This window comes from Symphalangus syndactylus, chromosome 3 (genome assembly GCF_028878055.3).
Source record: "Symphalangus syndactylus isolate Jambi chromosome 3, NHGRI_mSymSyn1-v2.1_pri, whole genome shotgun sequence".
Classification (NCBI taxonomy): Eukaryota; Metazoa; Chordata; class Mammalia; order Primates; family Hylobatidae; genus Symphalangus; species Symphalangus syndactylus.
Window position 1 is genome coordinate 86,531,210 of NC_072425.2, and position 18,128 is coordinate 86,549,337.

The 18,128-nt window shown below is 37.3% G+C and overlaps 1 protein-coding gene across 8 annotated transcripts in view; it reads right to left on the bottom strand.

Moving 5' to 3' along the window:
• Positions 1-1,053: 1,053 nt before the first annotated feature.
• Positions 1,054-18,128, bottom strand: part of KLHL7 (kelch like family member 7) — a 77,485-nt gene continuing 60,410 nt past the window's right edge. For 7 of the 8 annotated variants that reach the window (XM_055272453.2, XM_055272454.2, XM_055272459.2 and 4 more), the window contains 4 exons: positions 11,242-11,482; positions 9,142-9,343; positions 3,781-3,878; positions 1,054-2,465 (listed from right to left, as the gene is read on the bottom strand). In XM_055272453.2, coding sequence (XP_055128428.1) covers positions 2,182-2,465; positions 3,781-3,878; positions 9,142-9,343; positions 11,242-11,482 — 825 coding nt within the window. In that variant the 3' untranslated portion in view covers positions 1,054-2,181. The remainder of the gene's footprint in view (positions 2,466-3,780; positions 3,879-9,141; positions 9,344-11,241; positions 11,483-18,128) is intronic. The other variant, XM_063636313.1, reaches the window with a different exon arrangement.

The following is an 18,128-nucleotide window of genomic DNA, read 5'->3' on the forward strand; positions in this document are numbered from 1 at the left end:
CTACTGCCTTCACCTCCCAAAGTGTTTAAATTACTGACCTGAGCCGCTGTGTCTGGCTCCTATGTTGTCCTTATAAGAACACCATGTGAAGATACAGAGACACACAGGGAAAAAGCCCATGCGAAGACAGAGACAGAGATTGAAGTGCTGCAGCTACAAGCCAAAGAATGCTGAGGATTGCTGGCAACCACCAGAAGCTAGGGGAGAGGCACGTGTGGTTTCTGCTGCAGACCCTCCAGAAGGAACTAACCCTGCTGACACCTTGATTTAGGAGTGCTGGCTTCCTGAATTGTGAGAGAATAAATTTCTGTTCTTTAAAGCCACCAAGTTTGCAGTAGTTTGTTATGGTAGCCCTAGGAAATACAGGGGCGTTGGGGGAAATAGGGAACCATTGCTAATCAGTACAAGATTTCTTTTTGGGGTGATGAAAATGTTCTAAAATTGTGGTGATGGTTGCATAACTCTGTGGGTATACTAAAAACCACTGAATAATACATTTATTTATTTATTTATTTTTAGTCTTGCTCTGTCGCCCAGGCTGGGGTGCAGTGGCTCGATCTCGGCTCACTGCAACCTCTGCCTGTCAGGTGCAAGCAATCCTCCTGCCTCAGTCTCCTGAATAGCTGGGATTACAAATGCACACCACCAGGCCTGGCTAATTTTTGTACTTTTAGTAGAGATGGGGTCTCATCATGTTGGCCAGGGTGGTCTTGAACTGCTGACCTCAAATTATCTACCCACCTTGGCCTCCCAAAGTGCTAGGATTACAGGCTTGAGCCACTGTGCCTTGCTTGAATAGTATACTTTAAGTGGTGAATTGTATGGTACATAGATTATATCTCAATAAAGCTGTACATTAAAAAACCCTACACAAATAGAAATATACCTATCATTATGTTTTTCCTAATTCCTTTTTGATTTAAACATTTTTAGGGTTTAAGACTATTATAACCTCTATATAAAGAAAACCGAAAATTAAGAGACACTGCTTCACAAATTCTAAAAACAACCATTACCTAACATACCTGAAGAACAAATAAACTGAGTTGCCTATTTTAAGTTAAAAAATATTTAATATTATCAGATAAAAACAGTGATGGTGACAGCTTTACATGGTTCATTCCATACACAGTAAAAAAGGCAAAGTATTACTAGGAAGGAAATGAGTAGTTGGGTTTGTAAAAGATTTATTGATCACATAAAAGCAATGAATAGGAGATGACATATATTTAACTCATGATTACAAAACTTTTAGAGACAACTAGGTTAAATATCTCATGTTTTGGCTAAGGGAAAAGAATTCATGATCTCTTTACAGAAGTTCAAAGTCAACACTGATATTGTACAACTACCAGTGCTTTTCTAATGATCTAGAAATTTGCTATAAATAGCTTTACTTTTTGCTAGTTAATCACTTACTATGATTGGATTTTATTTAACGGTGAGGACTAAAGAGGCAGAATCCTTTTCTAACCACTGGATAAAACAGAGACATAAATTAATGATGGGTGCTAAGCTTTACATTTTATGTTAAAAAGATGGAATACATTTAAGTGGATTGAATATATTTCATGAGGAATTGGACACATTAAACCCCCAAATCTGTTTAGGAAGTTTTGTGAGAAAGTGTGTATATGCCTTGACTCACTCTGGCTTACTTTTAAAATGGAATACATTTGGCACTAAATAAAATAAATAAAGACAAGCAAACTATGTGAGACTAAGCTGCTCCATCTGAGTTGCCCATCTTGACTTACAATTCATACTATTTCTTAGTTCTTGACTGAGCACAAACAGACCTAACCACATAGCACTTCTGTGATGCATGAAAATAGAATCTAGAGCTAAGATAACTGTGCTTCACTGATGAGCCAATCTTCCATTCTGCCAAAATCATAGTTACAAATGTGAAATTCATTCAAGAAATTCATATTTTTAACAAATGCTTATACTTTTTCAAGTTTTCTTGCTAGATATGTTCTTGATCTTGTGGCCAGCTAAAATGTGATCTTTGAATTAAGGAAATCCATATAAAAGAAACATCTATTTTATAGGAACCTTATTTCCCTTGAAACTTTCTTTACCAAAACACCAAACCAAAACTTTGTCACCAAACTCCTGGAACAAAGCACTGGTGGCTATATTTTAGAGTCTCTGATGAGTCTGAAGTCCACTTATTTTTCATGTTTCAAGGGTCTCTTCATTTGCTCCACAAGTATCGACAACACAAATTAAACAACTTGTGACTGGAAAAGCACGAACTTTGGAGTTGGCAACCCATTTGTCTGTTTCGGTATTATATTCGAGAATGTGTCCTAATCGACCAACACCCTGAAAACCAGCCAAGACATAAACTATAGAGCCAACTGCTGCACACTTCACTGTTACACCCTTCCATGGCATTGGTGAGACCATCTTCCATTCGTTCAACTTAATATCGTAATACTCCACATTGTCCAGACCACCTTCAAAAGAATAAAACATGAACAACATGAAAAACTATATGGACAATTCTAAGGTTTCTTAAAGTAATAACTTTTTGTATTTTTCCAATATTTTATTGTGAAAAATTTCAAACACACAGAAAAATTGTAATAATTTATAGTGAATGTCCACATAGCCACCACCTAAATTCTTATTTTAACACAATAGAAATTTAATATTTCTTTTTAAATATTGATTTTTTTTTCTACAAAATTAAACATGTTTTATTTATTCTGGAAAAATGCAAAATAAACCGATCAGTGATTTCCCCTCTGATTAACTTTGATTATAATTATTCAAATGTCTTTCTTTTTCCTCCTATCTTTTAGCACTTTATGGAAAATAGCAATGGACAGGGACAGAAGAAGGAAAATAAGTTATCTGTTACACTTAAGTGATGCTTAAATGTACTGACTAAATTGAAGCTTGTGTCTAGATTCAGTTCCGATTCCCTTTCATTTAAGGCAATTATTTAAGATTCTTTAGTACATTATTATTTATGAAAACAAAATGCCAAATTTAGTCATTTAAAAATACAATATTGATATTTTCATGCAATGTTTCATGCAATGATATTTTCATGCAATATTTTCATGCAATATTTAGGAAACTTTACCATTTAGGACCTGGATACAAGCCTTAAAACTTGTATTTAAAAAGTTTTTAAAGGTTTTTTAAAGTTCAAATATTTCTATTGCTCAATAGTTCTTTTTTTTTTTTTTGAGACGGAGTCTCGCTGTCGCCCAGGCTGGAGTGCAGTGGTGGGATCTCGGCTCACTGCAGGCTCCGCCCCCCGGGGTTCACGCCATTCTCCTGCCTCAGCCTCCCGAGTAGCTGGGACTACAGGCGCCTGCCACCTCGCCCGGCTAATTTTCTGTATTTTTAGTAGAGACAGGGTTTCACCGTGTTAGCCAGGATGGTCTCGATTTCCTGACCTCGTGATCCGCCCGCCTCGGCCTCCCAAAGTGCTGGGATTACAGGCGTGAGCCACCGCGCCCGGCCTGCTCAATAGTTCTTAAGCTGGTGCGACATCATTCCCCAGGAGGTATCTGGGAATGTATAGGAGCCATCTAAAATTGTCACAATGACTGGTGACCACTGAGACATTTCATAAACAAGAATGTTTAACATCCTGAGATATTTTATCAAGTATGTTAATTCCCAGAAACTATAAAAATAGATATAATAAAATACATGGTAAATGCTTCTATCTAGATTTTTTAAAATGCTTCAATAATTTAAGGAAGTATCAGCAAACTCATCAGGAAAGTGGAACAGTGAATTAACATCACATACCTAAACCATTCTGACCACCCACAGCAAATATCTTGTCTTTTACAAATACCAGCCCATGATTCTTCCTGGCTTCAATCATTGGACACAGCTCAGTCCATCTGAAAAAATTAAAGTTTTTAGTGTGCTGTTTACAGGAAGTAAAAGAACTCATACTAATGAGAAAGGTCTATTATTCTAATTAAGTGCTCATTTACTACTCACATATGTGTACATACACACACAAAATGTCTAGAAGGGTAGAAAACAAAAGTTTAACAATGATTATGGGTAATTTATTAATACATGGGGAAAACAGGGATTTTATTCCTTTCAATTCTCATAGGATATAAGAAAATGAGGATATCTATTAAAAAACATGTTTTTAGAGGAAATCCATTTCCTAAGGTTCATAAAAACTTGTAATATGGGAACAAAAAAGAAGAAGATACTTAGAAGATAAAGAAATAATTCTTTTTTCTTTCTTCACACCTCTGCTGGCAGAAAATATGAACTAGTTCTATCACACATAGCTTTAATTATTATTTATATATGCGTAAGTAAAACACAAACTTATAATGGGCCTCAGGCAATCAGGAAATTAATAGTATCTGTTACTATTCACATGTCCATCTTTAAATCTACACTAAGAACTTTATGCTGCTCTGGTAACAAAGAAGTACTATCATTCTGTCAAGTTTAATACCTCATGTTGCTCTGTTCACAGCCACTATTATATAAATAATGAAACTGAGAATATAAATGTGGACCCAAGTGTTAAAGGATATTAATTCACAGGTTGCAGCATTATACATATATACACAGACAATCGAGTTTAGTTATTTTTTTCTGAGATTTAATACCTTCTTCTGCATACACTCCCAAGTCTGACATTTGTGATTGTGAAGGTGGTACTGGCACACAGGCTTGTGCTTTTAGCAGCTAACTTAAACCAAGAGACGCCAAACAACAGTAAGGACAACAACAAAAGGAAAACTTGGCATAAGTGTAACTCTCTATAATTATTGTTTATATCTCTTCTTTAAAACAATCTGATGGCCGGACGGGCGCGGTGGCTCACGCCTGTAATCCCACTATGTTGGGAGGCCGAGGCGGGCAGATCATGAGGTCAGGTAATCGAGACCACCCTGGCTAACACGGTGAAACCCCGTCTCTACTAAAAATACAAAAAATTAGCCAGGCCTGGCGGCGGGCGCCTGTAGTCCCAGCTACTCGGGAGGCTGAGGCAGAAGAATGGCGTGAACTCGGGAGGCGGAGCTTACAGTGAGCCGAGATGGCGCCACTGCACTCCAGCCTGGGCGACAGAGGGAAACTCCGTCTCAAAAAACAAACAAACAAAAAACAATTTGATGAATTTAACTTTATAAATTAACTTTATAATTAAGGCACAATGATTAACTCTGAAATATTAACAATTCTTTTGTCTTACATTTATGTATTGTTTTAAAAATGGTTTGACAGTCACCACTCTCATTTTCAAAGGACTCTATTAAGGTGAGGTGGACCGCATGGCTCCTGTTTTTAGGAAAAACACACACGCTCATCCAGGTGAAATGACCGGCATACAGCTTGGAAGTGGGAGAGCAGTAAAAACTAGTTATTCACTGCCCTGCACGTAGTGAGATTCATAGACTCAGCTATCATCATGCATTAAACATAGTATTTGACTTGGAAAAATTCCATTTACACACCACTTTCTTCTCCAGATATAATGTTAATGATATAAAAAGAGAGCATGTCTTTTTTTTTTTTTTTTTTTTTTTTTTTTTTTTGAGATGGAGTCTTGCTCTTTCTCCCAGGCCAGAGTGCAGTGGCGCGACCTCGGCTCACTGCAAGCTCCACCTCCCGGGTTCACGCCATTCTCCTGCCTCAGCCTCCCGAGTAGCTGGGACTACAGGCGCCTGCCACCGCGCCCGGCTAATTTTTTGTATTTTTAGTAGAGACGGGGTTTCACCGTGTTAGCCAGGATGGTCTCGATCTCCTGACCTCATGATCCGCCCGCCTCGGCCTCCCAAAGTGCTAGGATTACAGGCGTGAGCCACTGCGCCCAGCGAGAGCATGTCTTTATGTATATCTAAATCTCCTGAAGGTTTAGAAAAAAATTTTCACAAATTCCCCTTCCTCCTATAATTCACATGCAAAGTACATACTAGGTCCCTGCTATCTGCAATCTGAAGTTTAATGTTTAGAAGCGTTTTTTCACCTGTAATCCCAGCACTTTGGGAGGCCGAGGCGGGCAGATCACGAGGTCAAGAGATGGAGACCATCCTGGCCAACGTGGTGAAACCCAGTCTCTACTAAAAATACAAAAATTATCCCGTGTGGTGGCATGAGCCTGTAATCCCAGCTACTCAGGAGGCTGAGGCAGGAGAATCGCTTGAACCTGGGAGGCAGAAGTTGCAGTGAGCCGAGATTGTGACACTGCATTCCAGCATGGTGACAGAGCGAGACTCCGTCTCAAAAAGAAAAAAAAAAAGAAAAAAGCATTTCTTAAAATTCTGACTGCTCAAACTGTGTCACATTGTCTCCACAGACATAATTTCTTTCTTTCTTCAGTTTGTTACTTTATTATGAGCTTCTGCCCCTCTCCATCTTTTTAAAAATTGATTTTAAAAATGTGATACATAATACATGTACATATTTTTATGGTACCTGTGATATTTTGACACGTGTATACAATGTGTACTGATCAAGTCAGAGTAACTGGGATATCCAGCACCTGAAACATTTATCTTTCCTTTAGTTTCTTTTTGGGCTAGGGAGGGAACCCAGGCCTCCCATGTGGCTGCAGAGGAATATCTTTTCTTTGTGTTGGAAACATTTCAATTCTTCTCTAGCTATTTTGAAATATACAATAAATTATTGTTAACTATAGTCTCCCTACTGTACTACTGAATATTAGAACTTATCCTATCTACTGTATTTCTGTACTTGTTAACCAACCTCTGGTAACCATCATTCTACCCTCTATCTCCATGAGATCAACGTTTTTAGCTCCCACATGAGTGACAACATGTGTTATTTGTGTTTTTATGGTCCATAAGGCTTAGTTTTTCAGCTTCCAATTAAACACATTTATAAAACACTTAAAATGTCAAAATTGGGAAGAAATTCTTATAAAAAATAACTTGGCTGGCTAGATAACTTTTTGTTTTTGTTTTTGAGACAGAGTTTCGCTCTTGTTGCCCTGGCTGCAGTGCAATGGCGTGATCTCAGCTCACTACAACCTCCACCTCCCGGGTTCAAACGATTCTCCTGCCTCAGTCTCCTGATTAGCTGGGATTACAGGCACGCGCCACCATTCCCGGCTAATTTTTTTTGGTATTTTTAGACGAGACGGAGTTTCACCATGTTGGTCAGGCTGGTCTCGAACTCCTGACCTCAGATGATCCACCAGCCTCGGCCTCCCAAAGTGCTGGGATTACAGGTGTGAACCACCACACCTGGACTAGGTAACATTTTTAAAAGGAAATAATATAACATTTATTTAGAGAGTTGGATAATTATATTCACACTAGCTTCTCATTTGTGAAAATTTAAGGGCATTGAAGGGAATATAGAGAATTCAAATTTAAGCTCAATATATATAAAATGAAAGAAATGCTAGGTCTTGTAAGTTTTTAAATATTCCTGAAACTGAATATTCACCTAGTTTTAAAAAATACAGAAGCTGCAGAACTCCTTTATATTTTTACTTTGAACAAAAGTAAGTAAAAAATCAATATTAATTTACATTGATAGTGCCTGAATAAAGATGTAAAAATTTAGAAACCTGGAGTTTTTATGGTTATGGCTTCTCTTTTAAGAGATTTTTTAGAAATAAAAAATAATTAGACAGCAGAATGAATCAGTTTTCCAACTAGTATGCTGTAACACTTTTTGAGCCTAGGGTTTATGGGAAGTAAGGTAGAGGTTCACATAAAGGGGAGCAAAGTTGGTAAACATCTTTAGCAAAAGACAAATTTCAAGACAACTTGCTTTTCTATTATTTGCATTGGAAAGAAGTTATTGATTATGCTTCCTTAAATCTTTTAAAATATGTGGGAATCATAGATAAATGCACATAATTAATCATATTTTATAATTAAGCTCTTATTTCTTAATTTTTTTTTTTTTTTTTTTTGAGATGGAGTCTTGCTCTGTCACCCAGGCTGGAGTGCTGTGGCACAATCTTGCCTCACCGCAACCTCCGCCTCCTGGGTTCAAGCAATTTTCCTGCTTCAGCCTCCCCAGTAGTGGAGTACAGGCACGTGCCACAATACCCAGCTAGTTTTTGTATTTTTAGTAGAGACGGGGTTTTGCCATGTTGGCCAGGCTGATCTCATACTCCCGACCTCAAGTGATCCGCCTGCCTCAGCCTCCCAAAGTGCTGGGATTATAGGCGTGAGCCACCATGCCTGGCCTCTTATTTCTTAATTTTAAAAAAAGCAGTAGCTGGAGTTGAAGGCTTCCGTGTTTTGTAGTTTGGCAATATTTCCTAAATATAAAACTTCAAGCACGAGAGTTTTGATGCAACTCTGGCATAACATTTTAGTGAACGTATTTACCCAGTAACTCGCTCTAGTGAGGGAAGAACAATGGGCAATCCAGCCATATGATCAAGTGACTTTTCTTATCAAAGCTCTTTGGATGTTTCCATAAAAGGTATGACTAGGGTATCATCTGTTTTATGTCCTCATCAGCTTTAATGTCACTACTCACAACCCATGCCCTCGTCCCCTCTCCATTATTCAGTGATTAGCACATTTCCTTTGGCCTCATTGAATGTGTTCCATCATTAATTACACTGAATGTGTTCCATCATTAACTACAAGAAAAACTGGCTAACCAGTTATTTCTTTAGCATTTTACCTTTTTGACATACTTTGCCTTTTTAAAAGCAGTTGATTTAAGAATAATTTTATTTAATAAACATGAATCTAAACATACTTAGGAAGTTTACACCTAAAAAGAACTAGGGAGGCATGATTTATTAATGCCATGAGCCAATATCTAATATTTCTACTTAAGGACAAATTTATTGCTGATCAAAAATTCCCCCCTCCTGCTCTACATTTCCTGACCGCTCAAACAAAAACATTTTATGAGTTGATGAATCAATCAGATGTACCTCATTCATAGGCATTTATTGCACACAGAACCAGAAAGAAAGAGGTTCCCATGGGGTGTAAGTTCAAGCCATTTCTGGTATAAGGAAAGGTCCAGGTCATAAACATGCCACTGACCCTAGCACACTCAAAAGTTTATATACACTCTTCCCTCAAGGACAAAATTCTTCTGTTGGGTTCCTCTGGTCTTTTGACATCTCCTACAGAGCTTATAGGATACAATTAACTATAAAATAAGTTTTAAATAGATACATACGTTTCTGTGGCAGGATCATAAACTTCACAGGAATTAAGCACTCTCCCAGAAACATTATTTCCTAAACTTCCACCACAAACATAGATCAGGCCATTGGCTTCCACCATCCCATGGCTGCAGCGCTGGGTCAGCATGCTGGGCTTTGTGTGCCAGCTTTCAGTTCTCGTATCATAGCACTCAAATAAATACAGAGCTGAGTTTCCTGTAAAAGAAAAAGGTCCCATCGTGCTTAACTTTAGTGTGTGCAGGGGTTTGGAGAGAACTGACTGTAGATCTTATTAGTTAAGGAAGGAAGAATTTAGAGTCATACGGCCATTTTCATACTCAATCAACAACAATGAAGTGTAGGAATAGTTTAAGAAAATGCTAATAATCCTGTTTGTATAGACCCTGGAAAACATCCTTAGAAGGATCTGTTGGAAATACTTATTTATTGGTAATTAAACTTTAGAAAAAGAGATTTGATTTCAAAAGAAAAATTAAAGAAGAAGCCTTATATATGTCTTCAAGCCCCATTACGTATGATGGGAATTATCCATACTTCAAATGTTTATATAAAGTGGAAAAGCATAATAGTTCCTTACAGATGGTAGACCCACACCTTAAAATATGAAAACTACTTTCTGATCATATTCTTATTTAATATTCTGGAATAGCTACAGCACTATTAACAAAACTATACTTACTAACTATTCTCAGTTAGTGTGGTATATCCTGAAATCACACTGGTCCCTGCTTGAGTATATTCTCAAAATATTGATGTATATTTCTGATGTATTTTCATTACACAATTTAAAGGCAAAACATACATTCATCATGTTTTGAAACTTCTACACACTGCAGGAGTTCAATAAAAAATTTTAGAAATGATATTATTAAAGATTAAGTGCTTTTTTTTCCTTCCCAAGGACAAAAAATTTTAGAAGTTACCAAACTATTTCTCATCTCCCACCATTCTGGGCTAATATCAAATGATTTAAAAACAACAACACCTTTATAATTCTCCGTTGCAACTAAGGTCTGTGAAAAGTAAAGATCAGAAAATAACAACTAGAAGAAGCAATGGTCATGACCAAAAATTACTTATTTTTAACTTTTTAAACATTCCTGATTTGGTAGGTTCAGGGGTGGACACTATGGGAAAATATATAGTATATAGTAGATTAAAAAAACTATTATTCAAGCTAAAAACACACTTAGGAAAGTCTGAAGAAATGAAGTTATCTGCAGTACCACAGAACAGTTACCCTCTATCATCTTTAGGATTTATTGTATTTGAAATATTCTACATTATAACAGTCTGTGAAGAATGCTTTTAAAGAGAGGAAATGGTTACATTTAGAAAATAATGATTTTTCTTGTTTTCATTTGACATATAGTTGGGGGTAAAAACATAAGTATGCAGACCAAAAGTATAACCGTTTACTTGGTCTTCCTAGTTTTCTTTATTAGCCTATTATTTAAGCTAAAGAAATTACTTGAAAATGAAAGCAAACAAAAGCTATTATGTGTCTAGTCTGCACCTAGAATATTCATTTAGAAAAATTATTCATTTAGAAAAAGAGCACTACTGGACACTAACACACTATCCAATAAGAAAGGTTTTTATATCCACACCCACATCCCATTCTGCTCAATAAGCATAAATACCACTACAGTCATTAAAAACTTAAAGAATAAAACAATGAAAAAGAGCATTCTTTTTTCTAATAAAAAGCAAAAATAATACAAATTTTAAAAGCCTGAATATAGTAATGAGTTCTTAAAGAGTCTATAAGTTGAACTCTGAAATCTTTAAGACAAATAATATTATGTAGCCCAAATAATTTAGAACTATAATTCAGATAATGTCAATTAATGCTCCATTATGATAAAAAAAATGGGCCATTAATCTAGGAAGCTAAAGTTCTGTAATTTAATGGTTTGTAAAGCAATGACATAAACCTTCAGGGAGATGAGCTCTAAAATGTGACAAACACATATTTAAATTACCAAGAAAGTATCTGGACAAATAATACCACCTGTTTATTTAAATATGAAAGCCAAGATACTTGGCTTTAAAGCATTTGCCCCAAACCAAAATACTTAAGAAGTCCTTACCTACTTCTGAACCTCCAGATGTATAAATTTTGCCTTCTGCAGCACATGCAGCGAGGCTGTCTCGAGGCGTCGGAGGACCCAGTTTCGAATACCAGCTATCCTTCACTACATTATAGCAGTCCATTCGCTTTATTGGGAAAAGCTGAGAGCCTCCCAAAATGTATACTACATTGTCCCAAAACACGCATGCTGCATCTCTTCGTTTTTCAAAGGGGCAGCGGATGTCTGTCCAGCTATAATCCTGTAGCAGAAAAGGACAGGAAGCTTTCAGTAAGGAAAAAAAACATAACTGAAAAGGACAATGCAAAGACATAGTTAAAAAAATATAAGAATATGTTAATTTATTAGACTACACATACAAATGTTTGGCTAGAGACTATTACCAGTTTAATCTTGTGTGGTTTCTGCAGAATGTTGATTAGATGGGGCGGAGGGCAGAAGGCAGGCACATGACTGCTTTGGGTCCTTTCTGGCTCTAACATAAACTTAAATATATTTGGATATACCATCACCACCCTGTCTTCCATTCCTTCTGTTATTGAAGATAATACAAGATTCTAAAATAAGTTGTTTTACTATTTTTAAAAAGCTTCTTTTCAAATGTAAAGGTCTCCATCCCTTCCCTGCCAGATATATAGTGTGATATAAGTAATCAATGGATAATATAAAGCTCAAATTGCCATTATCCTACTGATAATCTAAAGCCAGAAGGTATTTTGTGGACTTATTAATTTTCTATATTGAGTTGAGCCAGTGTAGTCAGCTGGACTTTAAAACTGTTGATGTTTATAAGGAAATACTTGAGTAATCTCTTTTGAGTACTCTGGATACTCACTTTTCACCCCAATAATTAGAAATATACACCTATCAGTACTTGACAGTAAGGGCTGTTCACAGCATCTGTTTCTTCACTATGTTTGATAGCATCAAAGAATGCCTGTGCCGCCCTTCCATGTATGTGCAGGGGGGGATGCCCCTAAAGTTACAGTATCTCGGACCCTCCCCTTTTTTGAGATAGGAAGCTACAGTGTTCCTATTTTCTGAAAATAATCAGAGTCAGATGGAATTCATACCATTCCCAATATCACCAAGGAAAGCAGTATGTGTGATTATTGAGTTTCCTTTGAGAAAATCTGACTGACAACCTATGATCGTATCCAGTGTTTCAGGCATTCATTAAAGTATCACAGAACATCAGGAATGGTCTCTTAGGAAAGCAAGAGCCCCTAATGTAGAACACTTTGACTCCTGACAAAGATGAACATTCTGCTTTTTAGGTGACCAGGAAAATAGAGCCTTAATAGCTTAGGATTTTATTCTCAAATTAGGATCAATATCCCCCTAGGTTACTCAGTGGTGGGCACACAAAACAATGTGATAAACATAACATGTTGGTGAAACTTCAATTCCATTCAATAAACACTTGAAAAACTGCGGGAAAATATTTTCATTTGTTCTCTTAGAGAAACTGTATACCACAGAATGAAATAAAGAGATAAAATAACGATCATATTGTACAGGGAACAATCCCTCAAAGATAAACTAAATCATTCTCTTAAACGTTCTTCATATCTATTCATAATTCCTATCTAATCAGGTTTATGTAGCAGAGAAATACAATTTCATGAACTGCATTAACTCAGTGAATCTCAAATCTTGTCACTCTTACTCCTAATTTATTTGACATTTATTACTTGAGAGCTATATGGGAAACTTTTTTTTTTTTTGCCGATTATAGTACCTAGATACTGTATGTAGTTGAGGGGGGTGGTGCTGGAAGAATAGAAGGGAAGTCAGTCTTGTCAGCTCAGTGGGTATGACTGTTGGGCATTACCCTAGTGATGAAACTAGTTCCAACCTGGGCTTGCAGCTGAAGGCAGTGCTATTTATTGCTCCCTGCAATAGGGAAATCTAGAGGAATATGCAGTTCCCATGTTAGCAAGAAGATGGACAAATAACATTAGAGTCACAGACAGGAAGGTGTATGTGTGTGGGCAGGGTCAGGGAGCTGTTACTCTAAAAATACGATTTGATTCAGTTAAGTTTTACTGAGTATCTATTCCATGCAAGTTCTTAGGTGCTGAGATGTGAAATTCAGAAAATTGGAAAGCCTGGAAAAGATATGGGTAGAAAGATTTCTTAAATTTTGATACATCTCTCATTATACACATGTACACATGTAGACACATCCATGTATAAAGTCCTGTCTTCCTTGGTCCTAGTCAGCCTTTCTTGCCTCTGCTGTGATATGCCATGCTGTACTTTTTTCTAAGATCAGGACTGCTTTCCTTTTTGTAGGTTTTCCTGATTTCTTTCTTCTGAATCCTTACCACTTGAAGTCCAGGCTTGATGACTGAGCACTCCATTGTATCTTGCCCTGTGTGATTTTCTAGCTGTAATACAATAGTTCTCATTGCTCCTACAAGAGTAAAAGCTTTGGGCTGGATGGGGTGGCTCATGGCTGTAATCCCAGCATTTTGGGAGGGAGAGGCGGGCAGATCACCTGAGGTCAGGTGTTCAAGACCAGCCTGGCCAACATGGTGAAACCCTATCTCTACTAAAAATACAAAAAATTAGCCAGGCATGGTGGCAGGCACCTGTAATCCCTGCTACTCGGGAGGCTGAGGCAGGAGAGTTGCTTGAACCTGGAAAGCAGAAGTTGCAGTGAGCCGAGATCATGCCATCACACTCCAGCCTGAGCAACAAGAGCGAAACTCCGTCTCCAAACAAACAAACAAACAAAAAGAGTAAAAGCTTCTTGGGGGTGATAAGTTGTAAATATTTTCTCTAAATGCCTCAAGGCAAAAGATCAGTGTGATGTTTTCCTTCAAAGTAAGGACTGATTTTATATAATGTATTCTGAAAACACACAGATCCTCAAATAATAGAAATGCTGTAGTAAAAAGGCAACCACAATCCAAAATGAAATACTTTTCATTTTTAATACCTGAGAAAGTTATTTTGGATCATTTTGAGAGAAAATCGAGGGATTTTCTCGATTTTAGGGAAGGCAGGGTCTTACGGAAAAAAGGAGCAAAATTACCAAAACTTTAAGATTTCTTAGAGAAACCACAGGGAATCAACCCAACTTGAGTTTAAGATGACTAAATTACAAGTACTTTCTCTTAAGCCATTATTTGATATATCTTAGTTTCTAAGGGCTTTAAAAAAGGTCATACACCTATGGTGACAATCTACATGAAAATCAGGTTTATGCCAGATGCCAGAACATTCCTAGAAGTAATTTCATGAGAAACACATAGAAACAGTTCTGGCTTCATTCATCTTAGGAGGACACAAAGAATGTAGTTCAAAGGAACTGGGAGACTTGGGTATGAAGCCAGGCTCTGTATGGAGGAGCTATGGATCTCAATTAGGGTCATTTAACTTCTAAGGGACTTTAGTTTATCTGTACAACAAAATGACTGAACTAGATGACCAAAGGTCTCTTCCCTTTCAGTCCTAACATCCAATGATCTTAGAATCCAAATGATTTAGGATGTATCCCTAACCAAATAGCTACTATTAATTTATTAGTTATTAAGTACTTACCTTTCCAGGAACTATGCTGAAATATTTTAAAACATCATCTTATTTAATTTCCTTAATAACTCTATAAGGTAATATATTCATTTACAGATAAGAAAACTAAGAGATATTAAGTAACTTATCAAAGGTCACATAGAAAATGGTGAACCCAAGATCTTAATCTAAATCCATCTGACTCCAAAGCTGTGTCTTTAGCCCCTGCGCTGCTTCTCTAAAAGTCTTTCATGGCCTACTAGAAAGAACAAAGGACTGGGAGTAGAGTGATCTGGGTTCCTCTTGTCACTGTTGTGTTTCTAGCAAAGTGATTCTGCGCACTTGAATTGTCATTGTTGGATCTCAACAGCCTCTTCTATAAAATCAGGAGGTTAGCAGGATGGCTGCTGAGGTCCTGCACAATCTCCGTATCTTTTCACTTATAAGCACAATGCTCAACCACCAAAAGCACAGCTGCTGTGAAAATAGTTTTTCTCCATGTGTTTGTATAGTATTTGGCCCAGGGCTCAGCATACTGAGGGAATGTTTTCACTGAGTGATAGTTCACATTTGTAGAAAAGTATATATCATCCAGTTGGGCCACCCTCATTTTTGACTTTGCAAATGTCAGAGACTGTAGATGCTGTACTCTGCTCCTGGTTTCTACCAGTTCTTCATTGCAGCACTATCTTTATGTTACACTGGCACCAGCTGGCATCTTATCACTATGGCTCCTGGTTCTGTGGTGGCTGTACCACTGAAAACCAGAGGGACCTGTAACCAACCAACCGTCAGTTCCTGGGGTTGAGGGCCAGGCTTTCATCTCCTGTTTTTGTAAATCCAAATAGTTTCCACTTTCATCCTTTGCTACAGCAATTTTTCTCCTAGGAATTTATCCTAAAGAAAAAACTGGACAGTGTACAAAGCTGGCAGATATAAAGGTGATTCACTGCAGGAGTACTTTAACAGGAAAAAACTGTAAATCGACCAAATTTGTTTGATGAAGACAGGTATTAAATTATGGTGCATCCTTGTGATGGAATATTCTACAGCCCTTCAAAAGGGTGATATTCTCACTGAGGTGAAAATATCTCCATAATAAAATGGTGAGAGTAAAATACATTTTGTAAAATAGCGTGTAGGCATGATCCCATATTTGTAAAATGTAAAGACTGAAATGATGTCACTAACTACTGATAACTGTCTTTGGATGCTGGGGGCGCTTTGGCTTTCTCCTTTATGTCTTGCTATATTTGAATTTTCTACAAAGAATATGTATTTTTTTTAAAAAATAACAAAAATACAATGAATGGTACCAAAAATATGGTACCAAGAAAACAACTACTTTTCTCAGCAGAAGCCTATATTAGTGCTAAATGTTTTAACAGGAATTTAATTCAAACTAATTTAAAGGCTTTAAGAATTGAGAAACACAAACAGCTATTATATTATGAGACTAAATTTCAACTATAGGACAGATTAGAGGCAGTCTTTCCTTTCCTTCCAAATAGCACATTCTTAAGGGCACTCTGGTTTTCCAGAAGCAAACACTTGATCATGTCAAGTAATTTCACAGGACGTATCCATATTTTGAAATATGCTCATTTTCAGTAGAGTCACACAAATATTACTGGAAACATATTAACCTCCTTAAGTCCAGAAAGAAATTTAGTAATTAGCCATTATGAAAAATACTCTTGTAACTCAAATTCTTCAACAACAGTAACATTGTAGCTCAATAGCTTCCACAGTTGGGGAGGAGGAGGGAGATTGTGCTATTGCAGGCTGCTAGATAAAATCAGGCTTAATTAGCAACAAACAATATACAAATGGGCATTTCTTAGCTGTTAATGATTAGCTAAAATTAGCAAAGAGTCCAAAGTGAGGCCAGTGGCAAGCTGAAAGGGAATTATTGAGAATCACTGCTGCTTTATAAAGTCACAAAATGTCCTTCCCGTCTCCACTCTCAAATTAAAACCACACCACCAAAAAACAAAAATCAAACCTAAGCTACTCAGAAACTCAATCATTAAATAAAACTCAGCCTGAAGGTGAATGAAGCATGACATGGATATTATGCTTGATAACAGTACTTTCCTTTAAGTAGAAATAACATATTAAGAGAAGTATATAGTATCCCTGTGCTAGCACCTTGCCAGTTATCTAAACAGAAGATTGCCTTTAAGTGAACTCTGCCATGCAATTTTTAATCTTGGCACAGCAAGGTATACTACGCTTTAAATTATCTCAAATCCCAGAAAGCAATCATATACTCATTTATAAAAACGTTCTCACCAATGAAACAAACATCTACTCTTTGTACAGAGTACAGGAGATGTCCCAGGTGTCTGGAAGAGTTCAGAAGATGAAGGGAAAAACAAAGTGGGGAAGATGGTAAGCATTTTTATATTTAAATATGGGAAGATTAGAAAACCCAAGGGTGACAGGGAGAATCTGACAGAGGAGTGAAGGAGAGCAAAGAAACGAAAAAAGAGCCAGTTGAACATAATTGACAGTCACACAAATCCTGAGAAGATTTAAACTTTTTGGCTTTAGACCAGAAAACTGGTTTAGAAAGGCTAACTGATGGTGGAGTATGGTGGTGCAAGGCTGTAATCCCAGCACTTTGGGAGGTTGAGGGAGGCAGATTGCTTGAGCTCAGTAGTTGAGACCAGACTGGGCAACATGGTAAAACCCTGTCTCTACAAAAAATCTAAAAATTAGCAGGTGTAGTGGCATGTGCCTGTAGTTCCAACTACTCAGGAGGCTGAGGTGAGAGGACTGCTTGAGCCTGGGAGGTTGAGACTGCAGTGAACCGAGATCATGCCACTGTACTCCAGCCTGGGCAACAGAGTGAGACCTTCTTTCAAAGAAGAAGAAGAAAATCCTAATTGACTTGCCTAAGGTCATATCTAGAAAAAAGAAAAAAGGAAAAAAAGATCTCAGCCAGGCTTGGTGGTTCATGTACTTTTATCCCAGTGCTTTGGGAGGCCAAGGCAGGAGGATGGCTTTAGGCTGGGAGTTCAAGACCAGCCTGGGCAACATAGTGAGACCCTTGTCTCCACACACAAAAAAATTTTTTTAAATGGCCATGCAGGTGATGCACGCCTGTAGTCTCTGCTACTTGGGAGGCTGAGGTGGGAGAATCACTCGAGCCCAGGAGGTTGAGGCTGCAGTGATCACCATTATACTCCACCCTATGTGACAGAGGAAGACCCTGTTTTAAAAAAACAAAAAGATCTCACAAAAGACAAAAGACCAATGACCTAGTCCTTCAGCTCTTCCACCTATGTCTAATTTCTTTTTATTTTAAAGTGCAGTCCAGTTAGATTCCATTCAGTTATACAATACTTTTGGGGGCTTTT